Raw genomic sequence first — 21423 nt, 5'->3', positions numbered from 1 at the left:
AGTAGTTGAACTATATAATTCAAAGATCATATTTCCACACTCATTTATTGAAAGGATGTTATGTCATAAGAACAGCTAGAGTTTCAAAACAGTCATATACAAGATCAAGATAAATTGTGTAAGATTGGAAACAATACATAACTTTGCAAGTGGAATCATCTTTTAAGAAACACCCCCCCCCCACACACACACACACTTAAGGACACACACACTCTGTCATCCACACAGATATGTTTGATATAAAAGTATGTAAAAGTGACCTGTGTAAGAATGGTTCCACTCAAATGAAAGCTCTCCAGTGCATCTGAAATATGATTTTCTATGTACAATGTACAATACATAACTATAATAATAATCATTCATGAGAATGAAATATACGTCAAATTAGAGCAAACAAAAAAATTTCAAATAGAGGTAACATTGAAGAATTGGTCTGAATTATTTGTATATTTCTAGTTAAAGTGTACTTTGTTTCTGTTTTAGAATCCCTGAATAAATTTTCTTATTTGCTTCCTATTTTTCACTTGTATTGACTCTGTTGAAAACTGAATTTCACTTATCTTAAGGACTGTTTAGCAGTACAGTATTTCTATTGTGGAACAGTGTTAACTTCTGAGAATTTGACATTGCTAAGTAAAGGGAAGAATTTAGTGAATAGTATTTAAAAATTGTTTGTGTTTGTGTATATATGTACATGTACATACATACACACATACACTTATGCACACATGCATGTAGGAGAGGAGAGAAAGAGATGATTCTAACTATATCTTTAAGCGACCTTTTCAGTTCAATTTTTTAAAATATCACGAGCTGTAACTATTATATAATTTCATGTTTTAGTTTAGAACAAATCTGTAAAATGGAAAGAAATCGCTAAAAGAGTTAGACAGAATGCCAGGAAAGTCTCAGTTGCTAAAGCAGGTCAAGAGCAATTAAATTGCCTTCTTAACATGTCTTCTAAAATTCAATTATTCCTGTGAATTATATTTTTACAAAGCTTCTTTGAAAATATTGCTCTTTTGTTTTATATGCTTTTAAAGACACATTCACACACATCTTATTGTCAACCATTTTCTTTCATTATAAAAGTCATTTTGTTAGGGTCTTGATTTAATTAATAGACTGTATTCATTAGGGCAACTGACCAATTGAAGACTCCCTGCTGCTTTATTCAGTAGAAGTAGCTCCTGGAGTTTTGTGTTTAATTCACTCCATTTTCTCTGGCTCATAAACCATGAAAACATTTATTTCATTCAACATTTTTCTTGGTTCTGTGACTGAATCAGTTTCCAAGCAGTGAGGTATATTGGTGAGTTATATCTGTTCCAAGAATATTCTTCCTTGAAAGAATTTATTTTTTTAATTGCCAGTATGGAGATTTTCTAGGCTAAATACACATGTATCCCTTTTCTGAGAATACTTTATACAAAATGGGCTTGAATTGCCATGTTTCTTGTTATAAACTCTAGGAAGAGGTGAATATTGGCAAATATTCTTTAAATTTAAAGATTTAAAATATGTGTATTTATAAAATATGTGTAATTATTTTATGTAATTAAAGTGTGTAAGTAAATTGATCCTAGCCTCTCAAGTACATTAATAAGCCCTTTGGCAGAGTTTCTGGCTCCACCGTGCATTGGTTCCAATATCCTTAGATGTAGGACTCTCTTTCATACAATTTTATATCATGGGCACTTGAAAAGTTTTCGGGCAGAGGATAAGGAGGATAGGGAGCTCAGATGGATTAATAATAACTGTTAGATTAAGCACTACAGAAGTAGTTTTTTACCTGCTCCAACAATGTAATTCAACCCACAAAGTTTGATGGCGAACAAAAAATTACATCCTTATGTTTGTGTATATCTAACTGAAATTTAGCACATCTTAAATAGATGAAAACAATTAAAAACAGTACTAGCAATGTCTATAACTTGCCCCCAATCGAAGCTGCAGATATTTTCATATTATGTTATAGTTGCTGCAGGTATCCTGAAATATTTTTATAGTCATCACTACTTTTAAATTTTGGCATTAATTAGTCCTGCCATAAGAACTCATAATTTTATGTTTCAATAAGAACACATATAAAACATCATTTAAATTTTTAAAAATATTTTATGCATGTCAATATAACTATATTCCTTTGTAATAACACATATTTTATTTTGTGAATTTACAAAAAATATAGTGTTTATAGTGAGAAAGAGTCTGTAGGCTTCATCAGATTTCCCAAGTCTCTATGTTTAGTGTGAAAATGGTTGCAAATCCCTTAACTAAAGCAATATTAGAATAGACTGGTTTGCTCTCTCCTGTGGATTCTTAGCACCATAAGATTATTAATTTTTAATCTTCTGAGATGAGTCATCATGAAATCTATTGGTTCATAAGAATATCCCTGAATATGCTAGGCATTTGAAAAAGATGACAACATAATAAATGATGTCCCTTGTCAGCAAGTAACCTGGATTTACTTAAGAATTACCAAGAATATACATTTATACGAGATTTGGAAACAGTCAGAAAAAATATTCCTTTCTGTCCTTCACTAATAAAGAATCTGCCACCCCTAGAATTTTCCTCATATTTTACAGATTTAAATAAGAATTTTGAAATTCTAGTTAATTAACAGTTCATTCCAAATAAGATATCATCTTTTAGATAATTTTTGACAGGTATAAGAATAAATGACATGACTATTTGACTGGATTTGAGCTTTTGTAGATGAGGTTTTTTAATAGTCTTACTGTATTTGATGAAGCATTTTGTCTGCTGATCTTTCCCAGCTTTTGAAAAAGGCAAAAGTCAAGAGGGGAGTTTATATGTTCCATTTCATATACAAGTAATAACTTGCAATACAGGGCAGGGTGATGGTAATTATCTCTAGATCCCTATAGTACAATTATTAATGATAATGGAGAATCAAATTGGAAGCCCATTGAATATGAGAAAGTGGTTGTAAAAACTGAAATTTCAATGTGATGAATTCCCATGCAATCTTTTATATTTATAGATATTACCAAAAGAGTAGAAATAGCAATTGCAGAGAATGTATTCAATTGGATTCGGCCTTTCAATTTTATGTTTTGCAGCCACTTTAATATAACAGTGTTCATTAAAAGGAATGACTAGCTGAACCAAATAGTGGATTTTTTGAAAGTAGAATGCCCAAGCATAAATTGCCTTAACACTTGCTATTAATAATTGTAGCCAATGATGGCATATTACACCTTTATGAATTAGATCCTACTCCTGTGGAAAGCAGAAACTGAGGCAAGAGCTTGTGTACAGTCAGTTTATTTGACTGGTTAACTCAGAAAGCAAAAGTGAGGGATAGGGTAGAGTGAAACAAAAAACAGGAAAAGTCAATATAAATGCCTGCTTTGGAAACAATACTTGGGCAATAGCTCTTAATTTTGTTGGGACTTCCTTACTGGTGTATAACTGACCTTGCTGAATTGTAAACTGAAAGAGAAAAGCTTGAATCATTGATCAATTGGCTCTTGTCCTCTGTTGGTTGATGTTTATGACATATTAACTCTTCCACATTCCCAGCTGACACTTATGCTTATGATGAGAGTGAATTCTACAGTGCTACAGAAGAACCATGGTAAAAGTGAAAAAGGAGTGGCGCACACTTGAGGTAGTCTAATGAGTGGACTTAGCTACAGCAGAACAAACTGCTGACATGAGGTGTGTCAAGCGGATGTGATATAGGGTATTGGAGGTATCTGAAACAATCAACCATTTGTACTGTTCAATCCTCCCATTGTACTGCTTAAACCCAGTCCACTCCTTAAAGAAACTGACAAGCTGTAATCTCTCCAATTGTTTCAATACACGATGATTGGTGGAACAATCCCTGATGCTGCAACTGGTCCTGAGCCCATAATTGATACTCATCAACTCTATCCTCGAGGACACTTTGTAAATTCCACATATTGGTTGTTCTAGGTTTCATACTTGGTGGCATGACCCAGATCTTTAAGCCCTTGCCTGTTTTGCTCTTGTCAAGCCATAGCTGCTAAAATTGTCCATTAATAGCTTTTAAAGATCTGGGAAGCACCAAGATGTGATGTTCCTGACATAATTCCCTATCCTACATTTCATATTAGCAACCATAGCCTTCCCTTCAGGGAAACAGAAGCCCATGGCTTCAGGGGCAGAAAGAATAAATTCACTGATTAGACTTTTAGAGTACAGTGTGATAGGCCAATCATGCTGACAACCATTTATTATACTATTGGGAGCATATATGCTGGTCATTGACTCAATGAATATACTACATCTTGAATTCTAGCACCTCAAAGCTATTGTCCTTGAGCTGACAAATTATCTGTGCCTATCAAAGGACATTCTATTATTCAATTAATCTGGCTGCCTCTTGATGTGGCAGGAGGTAATGTCAGTGTATTTCAAGGTAATGTGTCAACTGCCCCAACTCTTCCAACCTTATGGTGCCCTGGATCTGAGGCAATGTTGAAAAAGATCTGTTGCAAAATTAATTGTTTTGAAAGGACTCAGATAGTGGCCCTGGCATCAGTTCAAATAAGAGTAAATGCCACCATTTAATTTTGTAAGGGATCTGATGTTACTAATTTGATGTCTATTATTTGTATAGGGTCCTTAAGAGGTAACACCATACAAATCACTCTGTAATATTCTCTGCTGTTGGCAGATGAGACCTTCAAAAGCAGCAGAAGTTACATCTTTTGTCAATTTTGCTTTCTTGTGGTTAATGTCTACATCCTTTTACTTTCAACATATTTGTGTCTTTGAACCCAAAATGTATTTCTTGTAACAATATACAGTTTTAACTTTGATTGAAACATTAAGTTCATTCATATTTAATTAATTATTGATATGGTTGGATTTACAACTGTCATTTTGCTATTTGTTTTCCATATGTGCCATACATTTTCTATTCCTTTTTACCCTTTACCTTTATCTTTATGTTAAAAGATACTTTTTACTCTTCCATTTTAATTCCTTTACTTTTTGATATGCATTTTAAAAATTTTTATTGAGATATATTTTACTTATCATAAAATTCATCCTTTTAATTGTAAAATCCAGTGTCCTTTAGCGTATTTTCAAAGATGTGACTATTTCACAACAGTGTAATTTTGAACAATTCTATCACCCACAGCAGAAACCCCATTCACATTAACAGTCACTCCCCACTGCTCCTTCTCACCCAGCACTAGGCAACTGAAAATCTACTTTATGTCTCTATAGATTTGCCTATTGTGGGAATTTAATATAATTGAAATAAAAATACATGTGGTCTTTTGTGCCTTGCTTTTTTACTTAGCATAATACTTTTGAGGTTCATCCACATTGTAGTATGCATCAACATTCTATATTGATTCCTTTATATTGCCAAGTAGTATTCCTTTTATTAATGTACTGTCTTGGTTTGCCAGGGCTGTTATGACAAATACCACATACTGGCTAGCTTATCATCTCATGACTTTGACAGGGCTTACTTTCTTGCAGAGTCTGTAACATTCCGGCATTTCTCATCACTTGGCGATCTCCATGTTATGTTCTTTAGGTTTCCACTGACTTCTGTCTTCTGAGATCTTCTGATTGCATCTAAATTTCCTCCCTTTATAGGGCCTCCAGTCATATGGATTAAGGCCCACCTTGATTCAAGTTGGCTGCATCTAAACAGTATCTTCAAAGATCCTATTCACAAATGAGTCCACACGTTAATCAATAATAAAATCTTTGTGCCCTACTTATGAATAGGCCAAAACCCGCAGGAATGCAGATTAAAACTTAAAATGTCTTTTGTGGGAGATGGTAATCAATCACCAACATGTAATATATTTTGTTTATTCATTCATCAGTTGATGGAAGTAGGTTCTTTCTGCTTTTTGGCTATTATGAATAAAGCTGCTATGGACATTCATGTAAAGTCTTTGTGGGGATATATGCTTTCATTATGCATGGATAGATATTTAGGAGTGGAATTGCTAGGGTATGGGGTAATTTTAGTTTAATATTTAGAGAAACAGCCAAACTGTTTTCCAAAGCATCTGTACCATTTTATATTCCCATCACAATACGTGCAGGGTCAAATTTTACCACATTCTTCCAAACACTCAGTTTTGCCTTTTTTTATTACAGCTATTCTACCGGGACTGATTAGGAGTTTCTCGTTATTTTCATTTGCATTTTTCTAATTAGGAATAATACTGGCCATCTTTTCATGAGCTTTGTCTAAACTATCAAAATGTTTTGTGTGCTGTTCTGGCTTCCATCTTACTTTGACTAGGCCACTTGTCTTAACACTGACCTAGTTAATGAATAACTCTCCAGCCCTGGTATAAACTTTCCCAGAACCCAAACTTACATATGTGATCACTGATCACCATGTACCCTGCCCACCTGCCTCACCCGAACCCACAGCTGGTCCTAAATGATAAGCTCACCATCCCTACCCCAGTCCCTTTACATTTTCATGCATTTTTGCTTTAAATTAACTGATTCTTGACTCCCCCTGAATCTTCTGGGAAATCTACTAACCTCCACCCATAGCCTACAATTAAGACCCAAACCCATAGGTCTCTCTTGCTCTGTTTTTGTGACTGGTCCTCACTTCTGGTTGAAACACCAGAATCACCAGCTTCCTGTTGACCCCTAGTGGCACCCCTCTTCCCCTGAGAACTGTATGCAATAAATTATCTTTTCTCATGCAGTATGGCCTCAGTTTTTTATTGTGTTGAACCAGATCTCCAATGAAACTGAAATTTGAAATCCAATTTAACTAATTCAAAACATGCTGATTGGCCATTTGCATGTCTTCTTTAGAGAAAGGTGTATTATAATCTTCTATACTTTTTAATTTTCCTATTGGCTGTTCTAGGGGCCTCAATTTGCCTTAAATTATTGCATTCAATTTAATATCAGTGATACCTTTATTCCTTTAAAGGTAAATTATTGATGGTTTGCTTCAATAGCGCTTAATTTCTTCTCTTCTCCTTTGTGCTATCATTGCCATATATGTGACATTTTTAAATATTATAAACTAATGAATACATTGTTATATATGTATGCAATCTTACTACTTTTTAAAAATTAAGAGAAGAAAAGAAAAAAATATATTTGCTCAGACTGTAATATTTACCCACATATTTACCATTTTCCAGTGTTCTTCACATCTTTGTGTGGATTCAAGTTAACATCTGGTGTATTAGTTAGGGTTCTCTAGGGAAACAGAATCAATGAGAGGTGTCTCTGATTATCAAATTGTAAAAGTGACTCACACAACTATGGGTATGCATGAGTCCAAATTCTGTAGAGCCGTCAACAAACTGTCAACTCCAAGGAAGATGTCCGATAAACTCCTCAGGAAACGAACCGGCAACTTCGACTAACTCCTCAGGCAATGAACTGGGATCTTCGATGAACATGTTAGATGAACTCCTCAGGAAACGAACCAACAACTTCAACGAACTCCTCAGGAAATGCTTCACTGGGCAGCAGAAGAAGAAGTGAAGGTCCTCTATCTGTCTTGCTTATAAGTCTTCAACTGATTAATTGGATCAAATCCAGCCAATTGCATTCTCTCATTGTGGAAGGTACACCCTTAGGTGAGTCATCAGTCACAGCTTCAGTCAATTGACTGATGATCCAATAAACCAGCCTGTTGGTTTATTAACCAGCCTCAAACGTCCTCACAGCAATTGTTAGGCCAGTGTTTGTTTGACCAGACAGCTGGGTCACCTGGTCAAGTTGACACATGAATCTAACCATCACATCTGGTGATATTTCTTTTCAACCTAAAGCCATTGTTTTAATTTTTCTTACCAGGTACATCTATCAGCACTTTTTGTTTGTTTGTTTGTTTTTCCTTATCTGGAAATTCCTTTGCCCAATGTCTCTGAACTCCAATATTTTGATGAGTAGAGATTGACTGTATTACTATCCCTTTACGTAATGAGTCATTTTTCTTTTGCTATTTTCAAGATTTTCTCTTTGTCTTTGCCTTTCAAAAGTTTGGTGTGTCGAGGTACGGATCTCTTTGCATTTTTCCTACTTAGGGTTCATAGAGCTTTTTGTTCTGTATGTTAATATTTATTATCAAATTTGAAAATGTGCAGTCATTGTTTCCTGGATATATTTATTCTGTTCCTTCCCCTCTGTCTTCACCCGTAAAGACTTCCAGTATGCATAGGTTGGTCTACTTGATTTTGTCCCACAGTTCTGTGAACCTCTGTTCATTTCTCTTCTTTATTCTCTCTGTTCTTCAGATTGTGTTATTTTTATTTACTATCTTTGAATTCATTGATAGTTTCTTCTGCTATCTCAATTCTATTGGTGAGCCTCAACTGAAATTTTAACTTCAGTTATTTTATTTTTCAATTCTATAATTTCCATTTGGTTTTTCTTTATAATTTCTGTGCTTTTAATGGTAGTCATATTAGTTATTTAATCATATTCTCTTTAATTCGTTAGGTTTGGATTCTTCTATATATTTAAATTTATATGTGATTGATCTTTTGACATCTTCATTTACAAAGACCAAAATATTGGTCCAAGAGGCACATTCTATTTACCTTTTATTTCCTAAGTATGGATCACTTTTTTTTTTTTTTTTGACTCTTTCCATTTCTTGCTGTTGCTGTCATTGTTGTTGAAAACTGCTATTTTAAGCACTGGATTGTTGCAACTCTGTATTCTGACATCCTTTCCCCACATAGAAGATTGACTTTTTTTAATGTTCTATTTTTGTTTGTTTAATGACTTGACTTGACTTGATATATCTATACAACTGTCTCATTCATGCTCTACGGACCCTAAAGTGTCTGCTCAATTATTATTACTGCTATTACTTTTATTTATTATTACTACTATTATTACCACTACTATTAATATTGTTATGAGGTCACCCATGTCTATCTAGCTTAATAGTCAGTCAATGATTGCTCAGAACTTGTGCTCAAACCTTTTGTGCTGGTACAACTTTTACTCTCTACTGAGGAATCTGTGTCGAGTTTGCAGAGAAGTTTTAAATTTCTGTTCATTCTCATGATTACCCTGGATTTTCCTTTTTGCAGGATAGTCTCATGTTTTCTCTGCACATGCATGTTACGTATGTAGCCAGGAATATGTGGCTAATTGTACCCTCTCCAGTGTCTTTTGTGTTTGCAGGTAGGCATTTCTGTTAGCTAAAGACATCTGTTAAATTTAGCAAAGCCACCTTTTTCTGTCATATTGTCTGGATGTCCCTGGTGAATTTCTGGCTCCGTGGATATTGCTTGACTCAGAGCTATAATCTCTAGCTTGCCCTCTCTCTTGATGTTTCCATTGTTTGCCACTGAGGTTGCTACTATTAATAGTTTCTCTGGGTGTTGGTTGTTTTGCACTCTGCTTTAATCAAGTTGGAAATGGGAGCAACCCCAGGCAACAGCAAGACAGACTTCAAAAAGAAATATTATTTTTCTGAATAAATATTTCCCAATTTGTTAAATGCCTTTGGTTGATTTTTAGAGCCCTGAAATATTTGCTTGGGATATTCATGTCCAATTATGTTTTGTTGGTTTGTTTTTACAGATTGGCAAGCTCCTCACTCTCCCACCCTGCAATATATCTTTAAAATCAGGAATATGAGGACTAAAAATTACACTTATTAGGTTTAACCTGTTTTTAAAATATCTAATAATGCTGTTTTTCAATATTCCTTTAGTATTATTTTAATTTATTCCTAAAATTACTCAATATTTTAAAGGAAATGTTTATTGAACCCATATGGTAAATGGCAGTGACTATCTGGGAACACAGATTTAATTAAGGATTTTAAAATAAAGCAGATTAATACCATAACCACAAATATGTACATGGATACAATTTTCATCAATAGTGTTTGCTATTTACAGTAATGTTTTAAGCACTTGTAGTAAAAGTTATTGATTCTAGGGACAGTGATTGTATTCTAACTAAAGTGATTGAAGAAAGGGGGCATTAATCTTTGATTTCCATCCTGGGTGTGTGCCTTCTCCAGAGGCAAGTCTTCTACCCATAGTAGAGAGAACTGGATGGCTAACTTGAAGAGCCTCCTGAAAAACCCCAATCTGTTTTCAAAACATAGAGTGTGAGTTATTTTAGTGATGCTTATTGTGCATAAAATGCTTAGTAACATGAATACTTATTAGTGCATTCTTTCAAGTGTATTGTGCTATTAAATGTAACAGATCAGAATCATAGTTTCTACATGTGATTGAAAAAGCAGCTGTTGCATTCATTTTCCTACACTAAGTTCCTCACATAAACACAGAAACTTTATTTAAAAATCTGGCATATTCGTTCCAGAAATAGTCATTGGGTCATTACTTTTCACACTATGACCTGCAGGTTATCAGACTGGTCACTTCTTAACGTTATTGTTGTTAATGCTAAGTTCAAGAAAATTATACTGTCAATATACTTTGCAATTATAATATCCAGATAGTGCTCCCTTGATTATAAGAAGTATATCAATACCAAAATTTTAACATCTTTGAGATATCTAATTGTTACCCAAAGTGACTTCTCTTCAAGTAAATATAAATAAATAAAAAAATAGAAGAAAGATATACTACTGACATATAGTTACATGTAGTTACAACACAAGCTTTATTGTTAAAAGGAAAGGCAAAGATAAGTAACTGCTAGACAGCAGATTGTTTCATCTCCTGAAGGAATAACTTTTACCATGTAGAATTTAAACAGTGATCATGAATAGCTTTCACATAAAGTAGCCAGAAAAAGAAAGGACATTTCATTATAATGGACTGACAACAGGCTGACATGGAATATTAAATATTTGAAAAGTACCATTTTCACATACTGCAGAGTTTAAATCTGAAATAAGCATGATCACACCGTATTAGACGTTGCAAAATGTGTTTGAAGAACAGAAGAAATAAGAGCACTGGAAACGTAGATGATGTCAAAAGTAGGTAGAAAGCCTGATTATATGGAGATATATGAATTACCATGAGTTTGAGAACGTTTGGAAAGCCTGATTGGATAGTCTGATTGATTTACATGTTTTAGAAGTTGATTGGATAGTCTGATTGATTTACATATTTTAAGGGCTCAGTCTGTCAAGTATATGGACATTGATCAGAAGGTAGTAAGAGTAGAATTTGGCAGAGCATATAGGAGGCCACTATGGTAGGCAAGAGGCCATAGTCATATAAACTAGACTGATAGTATTGAGGGTGGTGAGAAATGGTTGGATTGTAGATACGATTTGAATTTAGAGTAGGCAGGACTTACTGATGGGTTACATACTGGTCTCTATACTATAATACAAGGGAAAGAAATATGTCGTCTGATTCCTAGGCTTTTGGTTTGAGCCATTGAGTTAACTGGTGAAGTTAACTTATTGAAGTGAAAAATAGAGAAGAAGGTTAGGGGAAAGAAAAGTATGAAATGTTATAGGCATATTAATTTTGAGATGCTTCTTAGTATCCAAACTAAAATGTAGGGCATTGAGTTAGATATTTGAGTCTTGAGCACAGAGAGGAGACAGGGACTGAATAAAATACTGTGAACATCAGCAACTTTGAAAGACATTTTAAGGCATGGGGATAGATGGGATCATGTTGGGACTTGATATAGAAAAGGGAAGAGAGTAAAGACTGAGATTTGTGGCTCTGCAAGACTTACTGGTTAGAGGAGGAGGATTCGCTAAAGGAGATTGGAGTAGACATTTAAAAAGGATAATTTATTGACCTTCATTCAAGGACAGTATATTTACAAGAGCACATATGTGCTTTTGTTACTTTAACAAGGGAAACTTTGATGAATGTTTCAGCTATTGTATAGAAAATATGCTATAACATTTCATGGGAGAAAGAGATAACTTCTGACAAGGGATAATTTTAGATATTCCTTGAAATTTCAGCTCTTGCCTTTCTCTTCTTTGAAAAAACTTGTTTTTCCAAAAGCTTTAATTGGATGGACAAAGGGCCAGTGTGCCAATATTCCCCACAGTACCCCTTTTCCTCCATTCAGAGCTCTTTGTTGCAGCGTGGTCACATTTGATATATAAACAGGCCATTCATAGACCAGACAGTATCCTGTGGCATAACATGGAAAGAAATCAATATCTGGGTTGAATGAATCAATGAGTAGAATAGAATGATGAAGAAACATGGAATGCAGTTGGAGGTTAAAGTTGGATTTATATTTTATGATATCTTGTTGTTGGTCCAGGAATACTCAGATTTCTTCCCTTTATCTGACTATTCACCTATTTCCTTACTTATATAACAGCTATCTAAATTCTTATGACTTCTCTTTTTTGTGAGATAATTTGATGATCTATGACTCATATAACAAAATGAACCTGGACTTGAACAGGAATCAATGAAGATTTCATTTAAGAGGAAACTTTTGAACTGTCATATAAAGGTTAAATTGAACTTACACATGTAAGTAAGCTTATATAGAAAGACTTTTTATCCTGTCTTATGACAACAGTTTTGATTTCTACATTTTTTTTTAGCTCTGCCAAAAGAAGATTAAAAAATCGTTTATGTCAGGTGACCAAATCCTAGTTTAGATAGTAAACTACGCTCTCTATCTACTAAATCAGCCTTAAAATATAAGAATATAATTTTTTTTTTTTTTTTTTTTTTTTTTTTTTTTTTTTTTTTTGCCTGTTTTTGTTTTTACTGGAGGCTCAGGTGGCACATGACAGTTCATAAAATGGCTTCAGAGGTGGGGGGTAGAGGGAAAACAAAAAATAAACTGGGGTGGGAAAGCAAAACAACCAGGAGGAGGTAAGTGCGGGCTGGTTCCTTCTCAGCCTGATTTAGGGGAGGGAGTTGGCGCCTCTGAACAATAAGGATGGATTTCTTCCTTCAACTCTTGGTAGGGGAGAGAAAAAAAAGAAGAAAAGCAAAAAGCTGTTGCTTTGGCCCAACTGAGCCTCAAGGAAAAGGGGGGAAAGCCGGTGTTCTGATGTCATGAATTCTGGGAAAGGGGGAGGGGGTGATGGGTAGGGTACAGGTTAGGTGGAAAAACTGGCAGAAACCAGATGGCAGCTCTGGGTGTCCTTTGAGTTGGAATCACTCCAGGATGGTGGTGGTGGGGTCCCCACTGTTGATGGGGGCTGAGGTCTCAGGGGCTGTGGGCTGCCGGGGTACAGGGGGCTGCTGCCGTCGCCGCTGGAAGTAGGGGCGGTTTCGTGGGCGCTGGGGCTCAGGCCGGGAACCATCAGTGGGGCCTTGACTGGGCTTGGTCTCGCCGTCCCCACCTTCTGTGGTAGGCTGCTGGGGTGGCCGGGGGCGGAAAGGCCTAGGGAGAGAAGCAAGGCCCCTTCGGTACCTGGGCCGGAATCTAGGTGGGGGGACCCGCTCGTCTCCCTGCAGCTGGTCCCCCTCCAGCGGGGCTGTCTCTTTGGGTTCCACCCCATCCGTGCCCTCTACGGGCTGCTGCTGATTGGGGGGCCGAGGGCCTCGCACAAATCGCCGTCGGTAGAAGAAGGGCGGTGGGCGCCGTCGTCTGGGCCGCTGCCCGGATTCCTCGGCCCGCTCGCCTTCGCTGCCTGGTTCCGCCCCACCCAAGGGAGCCTCTGCCACCATGGGTGGCGGGGCAGCCGGGCGAGGCCGGGGGATGAATCGGCGGAACCGACGGCGATTGGGGGCGTAGCGGCTGCCCTTCACCGGCACGCCCCCGGGCCCAGTCACATTAGCAGCTTCTGCACCCACAGAGGGCTGGCTGCGAGGTGAGTGTCTGGGGACAGGGCCCTTCTCTCCTTCCACGACATCAAACTCCACAGTCTCCCCATCTCCAACGCTGCGCAGAAACTTCCTGGGGTTGTTTCTTTTAATAGCTGTCTGGTGAACAAAGACATCCTCCTTGGTGTCGTTCCTGTTGATGAATCCGTAACCATTCCGGACGTTGAACCATTTGACAGTGCCCAGGACTTGGATTGCCAGCACCGGCTTGTCCGCCTGACTCCGGGCCGGGAGCGCGGGGGTCCCCGAGGCCGCCGTTGCCGGATTGCCAGGGTTGCAATCATCCCTGCTCATCACATTCACCACTCTGTACATTCATCTCTTTGCTTGCATAAGTTCCTTATATGCAAATCCCTTCTTTTCATTTTATTCTTTTAATTTTTTTGTGCTCTCACTCTTTTTCTTCTTTCTGTAATTACTTTGCACCATAACCCATGGTGATGCTGCTTTTATTTCAGCAAATATTATTTTTATTAGTCAGGGTTCTCCAAAGAAACAGAACCAAAAGGCCAAGTAAGCTGCATGGGAAAGAAAAAGTATCCATATACAGTGCGTGTGTGTGTGTGTGTGTGTGTATGTGTGTGTGTGCACGTGTGTGTGTGTGTATGTTTGACTAGTGTAGGAGTTTATGGACATACAAAGTAAGATTTAAAATTAATACTGGAAAGATATTTTTGCAAATCCAAGAATGAATTGATAATTTTTAAATTTAAATTTCCTAAAATTTCTAATATTAAAATTAGCAATTAAGTTTTCCATGTCATAGAGTGTAGAGGCATAATATTTTAAATCAGAAGACCTGCGTCTGTGAGTCTTGGGTGTTTTTTTTAAGAGGAAAAGATGATTGATTCATTATTTACAGTGGCAGGAAGACAGAGGGATGTTTTCCCAAATCTGCCTCCCGGAAGTTTCTTCAATTGGTTTTCATTGGGTATGTTTTGATTAGTTATGTCACTTACATTTCCTTACCAGCAAAATATGAATTATAATGATACCTGGCATTCTTAGGCTAAAATATTGTTGTAAGTATCACATTGCTATGGATTGACATGCCACTCACCTCTCTTATCCCTTTGGTGTTCATGATAATTGCACGTCTAAACATCTTTAATCAACTGGATTAACTGATATTTCTCCCCACAATTCATAAAGTGTTTCCAGGATGTTGGAGAAAGAAATTAGGCTTGAGACTGAAGCAGAACTTCCTTTATCCACTTACCTAAACAGCTGAATGAGTCAGGTCTATAAACCATAATTCTTGTATGCAGGAAACAAGGTTGCTCAGTTTTGCTTGATACATGAGGTCATAAAATGAGAAAAGGAGTGAAAGGGAAGAGGGAATCTAGGCCCTTGCCTTTAATTCAAGGTATCCAACCATTCCTTAGTGAATGTGGCTTAGTGATTATTAGTCTCCTCATTCAGTCATCTATAATTGGGGAAATGGTAATAGGAGAACTCAAGGGCAAAAAGTATCTAACTATGCACAGAAAGAGGGTAGATGTCTTGTCCACTGTGATATTAAATAAAAATATGGAATAAAGAGGGATACTATTTGTCATGGTTAGGGACATGTGTCAATTTGGCCAAGTGATGGTGCCCAGTTGTCTGGTCAAGCTAACCCAGGCTTATCTGTTGCTGTGAGGAAATTTCATGGACTTAAATCATCAGTATTTTGATTGCATCTATAGCTGCTTACATCTGCAGTTGGCTAAGGGGAGTGTCTTCAGTAATGAGAGAACTTTAATCTAATCAGTGGAAGGCTTTTAAGGGGGAGGTGATGACTCTGACAGTCAGAAGAGAGAATTTTTGTCTCTACTTCAACCAGTAAGCCTTTACTGGGGAATTCACTGAAGACCTTCATCAGAGTGCCAGCTTGCAACCTGTCCTATGGAATTTGGAAACATACATCAGTACAGTTGTGTGAGATACTTTTGTAAAATCTCATACTATATACAGATATCTCCTGTTTGTTCTGTTTCCCTAGAGAACCCCAACTAATGCAGCTTTAGTAACAGGAGTGGTTCCTGAGAAACAGAATCTTAAAAATGTTTTGTTTTGTTTCTTTTTTTGTGATTGATTTTTTACTCTGCTTAGATTCAGAGGAACTAATGACTATTTACAGTAATCAAGATGGCACTCACAGTCCATGGTGTGAGTTGGAAATAGAGATGCACAAAATATCACCATTTGATTCTGCTAATCATATCCTTATATGAGACAAGGCTCTGGGTGATAGTGTTTTTGACACCTTAACAGAGATTTGTGGAGTTAAAAGGTACAATGATATTGACTGGCTTTTCCTAGATATGCTGAGTACTGTTATAGAAGGAAGGGATTTGCTGAAGCTTCAAATTTGGGACTTAAACACCATAAGAAAGATGAAAAAGTTTCTATGTGTGCCTTGAAATAAAGTCTTGTTTCCTGTGGCCGCAGTTTGGAGAGCTCAGAAAAGCAGACCCAGAGTCTCATTTTGCAAGTAGCAGATATACAATGTAAACTAAATTCTCCACCTTCAGGGTGTCTGCTTTTAAAATGAGGGCATTGATTAGAAAGCAGTGGAATCCTGAAAATTGGAATGGGGACATACGTGTTGTTAATGATCACATTGGGGCATTAAAATCCTAGATTCTGCTGAGGCTGTGCTAGATAAACTTGTAATGGTCTGCACTGAGGAAACAGCTGCCCCATCTCCAGCCTGCCCTAAGGAAGCAGCCACAAAATTTCCAGCCTGCCCGGAGGAGACAGCTACCTGACCTTCAGCTTGCCATGGGAAAACAGCTTTCCCACCTCCAGTCTGCCCTGAGGAGCCTGCCATCCAACTTCCACCTGAAGAGATTAACCTTTCAGCATCTGCTAAACCTGTGACCACCTTCCCTGAGGAAACAGCCCTCACTCCTCTGTCTGGAGAGAGTAATCCTGTTTCACCAGATGATATTGCAAGGGAATGCCCTGAGGTAATGGGCTTGAAAGACACTTCTAATTCTTTTCATGACCCACTCCCACTTCCTTCTTTTCTCCCAAGCCTATAATTAGACTAAAGTTCCAAGAGTCCCCAAAAGGTGAGGTACAAAGTGTGACCCATAAGCTGTACTCCAAAAGAACTGCATGAGTTTTCCAATTTATATAGACAGAAATCAGGGGAATATGTGTGGGCATGGATATTAAGGGTGTAGGATAATGGTGGAATATAAAGCTGGATCAGGCTGAATTTATTGCTAGGAGCCCACTAAGCAGAGATTCTGGATTCAATATTGTAGCCTGAGGGGTTAGAAAGGGGGTTAATAGTTTGTTAGGATGATTGGCTGAAACATGAATCAAAAGGTGGCTGACATTACCTGATGTTGAAAGACCAGAACTGCCCTGGTATAAGGTAAATGAGGGGAACCAAAGTTTTAGAGATACTGGCATATTAGATTGGATTTTTCATGGAAGACCTGCTCACACATTCCAGGAATATCCAGAGGACTGTGAGGAATAAATTGTGAGACCAGCTCCATCATCCCTAAAGAGTGCCGTAGTCACCCTTCTCTGTAGGTCAGATATAACTGTGGGAATTTCTGTCACTGAGATGGAATCCTTAAACACCAGGGGGATGATAGGATCACAAGTTGGCAGAAGCCACATAACAGCACTTAATTGCCAAAGACAAGATGGGCATGGCTACCATAATGGACAACCAATTCAAAGTTGCAGTCAAAATAATCTGACTCACAGAGACCTATGGCACTGGCTAGTAGATCATGGGGTACCTAGAAGTAAAACAGATGGGCAGTCTACTAAATTATTGTTTGATCTGTACAAGCAGAAGAGTTCTAGGTCAAGTGAACAATAGTTTAACTTGAATTACAAAAATAGAGAGTCACAGCCCTTAATCAATTCTCAGTCATAAGATAGTTTATAGTCCCAGAGCCCCCCGAATAAGGGGAAGGTCATGTTCCCTTGTGGAAGGACCCTATTACACTGCTAAAAATTTATATTGTTAATTTTTCTCCCAGCCTTCCCCAAGGAGACCTACAGCATTTTACTGGGTAACTGTGCATTGGGGAAAAGGAAATGATCAGATATTGGAGGATTATTAGACTCTGACTTCAAAGTGGCATTAATTCCTGGAGACCCAAAACTTCACTCTGGTCCACCAGTCAGAGTAGGGGCTTATGGAGATCAGGTAAGCAATGAAGTTTTAGCTCAGGTCCACCTCCCAGTGGGTCCAGTGGGTTCCCAGACCCATTCTGTGGTTATTTCCCAAGATCCAGAATGCATATTTGGAATAGACATACTCAGCAACTAGCTGGACCTCCAAATTGGTTCCCTGATTTGTGGAGTGAAAGCTATCATGGTAGGAAAAGCCAAGCAAATGTCACTAGAACAGCCCCTACTTATAAAATACTAAATCAGAAGCAATACCAGATTACTGGAGGGATTGAAGAGATTAGTGCCACTCTTCAGAACTTGAAGAATGCAGGGGTGGTGATCCCCACCACCTCCCCATGCAACACTCTTATTTGGCCTGTGCAGATACCAGCTGTGTCTTGGAGGATGATAGTGGATTATTGTAAACTTAACCAGGTGGTGACCCCAATTGCAGATGCTCTTCTTGATGTAGTAGCATTGCTTGAGAAAATCAACACATCCCTTATTACCCAGCATGCAGCTATTGATCTGGCAAATGATTTTCTCTTAAAAGTTGTTAGTATGGGCCACAAGAAAGAGTTTTCTTTCAGCTGGCAAGGCCAGCAGGATACCATCACTGTTCTACCATGGGGATATACCAACTCTCCTGCCCTATGTCATAATTGTGTCTGCAGGGATCTTGATCATTTTTCCCTGCCACAGAAAATCACACTGCTCCATTATATTGATGATAGCATGTTGACTGGACCAAGTGAACAAACAGGATATATCAACTACTCTAGACTTATTGTTAATGCATTTGTGACTTAGAGGATGGAAGAAAAATCCAACAAATCTAAAGGGGCCTTCCACTGTCAGTGAAATTTCTATGTGTCCAGTAGTGTGGAACATGTCAAAATATCCCTTGTAAGGTGATGGATAAGCTGTTAAATCTGGCCCCTCCTATGACCAAAAAAGAGGCACAGCACTTAGTTGTCCTCTGTGGATTTTAGAGGCAACATATTCCTCATTTGGGTGTGCTACTCTGGCCCATTTTCTGAGTGATCTGAAAAGCTGCTAGTTTTTAGTGGGGACCAGAACAAAAGGAGCTCTGTAACAAGTTCAGGCTGCTGTGCAAGCTGCTCTGCCAATTGGACCATATGTTCCAGCTGATCCAATGGTGAAAGTGTTAGTGGCAAATAGAGATGCTGTCTGCAGCCTTTAGCAGGCACCTTTAGGAGAGTCACAGTGCAGGCCCTTAGGATTTTGGAGTAAAGCCTTGCCATCCTCTGCAGATAACTACTCTCCTTCTGAGAAACAGCTTTCAGCCTGCTACTGCACCTTAGTGCAGACTGAATGTTTAACCATGGTCCACCAAGTCACCATGAGACCTGAGTTGCCTTTTATGATCTGGGTGTTGTCTGATCCACCAAGCCATAAAGTTGGGCATGTACAGCAGCACTCCATCATAAAATGGAAATGGTATATATGAGATATAGCTTGAGCAGGTCCTGAAGGCACAAGTAAGTTACATGAGGAAGTGACCTAAATGACCATGGCCCCCACTCCTTCCACATTACTTTCTCTTTCCAAACCCAGAGCTATGGTCACTTGGGGTGTTCCTTACTGTCATTTGACAGAGGAAGAGAAAACTTGGGCCTGGTTTACAGATGGTTCTGCATGATATGCAGGTACCACCAAAAGTGGAGAGCTGCAGCACTGTAGCCCCTTTATGGGATTTCCCTGAAGGACATTGGTGAGGGGAAATCCTCACAGTGGGCAGAACTTCAGGCAATGCACCTGGTAGTTCATTGTGCTTGGAAGAACTGCCAGAGGTATCTTTGTATACTGATTCTTGTGCTGTCACTAATGGTTTTGTTGGATGGTCAGGGACTTGGAAGGAACAGGATTGGAGAATTGGTGACAAAGAGTTCTGGAGAAGAGCTATGTGGATAAACCTGAGTGGGGAAAAAAAAAAAAGCAAAACATGAAGATATTTGTGTCCCTTGTGAATGCTCACAAGAGGTTGATTTCAGTAGAGAAAGGTTTAAATACTCAAGTGGATAAGATGGCCCATTCTGTGGATACTGGTCAGCTTCTTTCCCCAGACACCTCAGTTTTTGCCTAATGGACTTATGAAAAAAGTGAGCTTGGTGGTAGGATGGAGGTTATGCATGAACTCAGCAACATGGACTCATGGACTTCTACTCACCATCACCAACCTGCTACAACAACTGCTGAGTTCCCAATCCGCCAGGACTGGAGATCCACACTCAGTCCCAGATATGGCACCATTCCCCGAGGTGATCATCTGCTACCTGGTGGCAAGTTGATAACATTGGACAACTTCCATTATGGAGGGTGCAACAATTTGTTCTTGCTGGAATGGACACATACTCTGGATATGGGTTTGCCTTTCCTGCACACAATGCTTCCACCCAAATTATCAACTGTGGATTTATGGAATGCCTTATAAACCATCATAGTATTCCACACAGCATGGTTTCTGATCAAGGAACACATTTCATAGCAAAGGAAGTGCAGGAACGAGCATATGCTTATGCAATTCTCTGATCTTACCAAGTTTTGCTTCATCCAGAGAATGCTGAGTTGATAGAACCTTTTGAAGACTCAATTACAGTGCCAAGTAGTTGGCAATACCTTGCAAGGCTGGAGCAATGTTTTCAGGAGGCTTTGTATGCTCTGAATCAGCATCCACTTTATGGGGCTGTTTCTCCCATAGCCAGGATTCACGTGACCAGGAATCAAGGGGTGGAAATGGGAGTGGCAGCACTCACTATCACACCTAGTGATCCACTAGAAAAATATTTGCTTTCTGTCCCTGTAACCTTAAGCTCTGCTTGTCTACAGGTCTTATTTCCAAAAGGAGGGGTGTTTCCACCAGGAGACACATCAATGTTTCCATTTTACTGGAAGTTAAGAGTGACACATGGCCAATTGGGGCTACTCATGCCTCTGAATCCACAGGCAAGGAAGGGGATTACTGCTCTGGCTGGGTGACTGATCCTGATTATAAAGTGGAAATGTGACTGCAACTACACAATGGAGGTAAAGAACAGTTTTTTTTGGAATACAGGAGATCCCCTAAGGTGTCTCTGAGTACTACACTGCCCTATGATTAAAGTCAATAGAAAACTGCAACAACCCAATCCAGACAGGACTACAAATGGCCCAGAAACTTCAGGAATGAAATTTGGGGTCACCTCACCAAGCAAAGAACATGGCCAGCTGAGTTGTTTGCTGAGGGGAAAGAGAATATGGAATACGTATTAGAAAAAGGTGATTAATATGACCTAAGGCCACATTACAGAAATAAGGAATGTAATGGTATGAATATTTTCCTTGTATTTTTTTATGAGTAGATTTGTATTTGTACAAAAAGAAATTATCTCCGTTTTCTTCTCTATCTTATATGACAGAAGTGTTGTTCATGTTATTTAAGTTATAGGATATCGCGTTTAAGTGTAACTATTACCCAATTACTTGCACCCTATTATGGAGAGATTTAGTGCATTTCCAGTTGTACACAGGAGAATTGAGTATTGTTAGG

General features: G+C 38.3%; 1 protein-coding gene and 1 pseudogene across 1 annotated transcript; one reads left to right on the top strand and one right to left on the bottom strand.

Annotated features, from left to right (window-relative positions):
• Nucleotides 1-12662: 12662 nt before the first annotated feature.
• Nucleotides 12663-14057, bottom strand: LOC119506161 (Y-box-binding protein 2-like). Its single transcript, XM_037799159.1, has one exon. The coding sequence runs from the start codon at nucleotides 14055-14057 to the stop codon at nucleotides 13071-13073; it is 987 nt and encodes a 328-aa protein (XP_037655087.1). The 3' UTR covers nucleotides 12663-13070.
• A 313-nt stretch (nucleotides 14058-14370) lies between these two features.
• LOC119506107 lies at nucleotides 14371-20708 on the top strand (annotated as a pseudogene).
• Nucleotides 20709-21423: the final 715 nt, after the last annotated feature.

The sequence above is a fragment of the Choloepus didactylus genome, chromosome 1, assembly GCF_015220235.1.
Source record: "Choloepus didactylus isolate mChoDid1 chromosome 1, mChoDid1.pri, whole genome shotgun sequence".
Taxonomy (NCBI): Eukaryota; Metazoa; Chordata; class Mammalia; order Pilosa; family Megalonychidae; genus Choloepus; species Choloepus didactylus.
The sequence above is the reverse complement of the archived record's forward strand: the minus strand, read 5'-3'. Positions and strand labels throughout refer to the sequence as shown.

Excerpts from the sequence above, each read along its gene's own strand:
- LOC119506161 (XM_037799159.1), bottom strand. The coding sequence starts at position 14,057 with ATGTACAGAGTGGTGAATGTGATGAGCAGGGATGATTGCAACCCTGGC.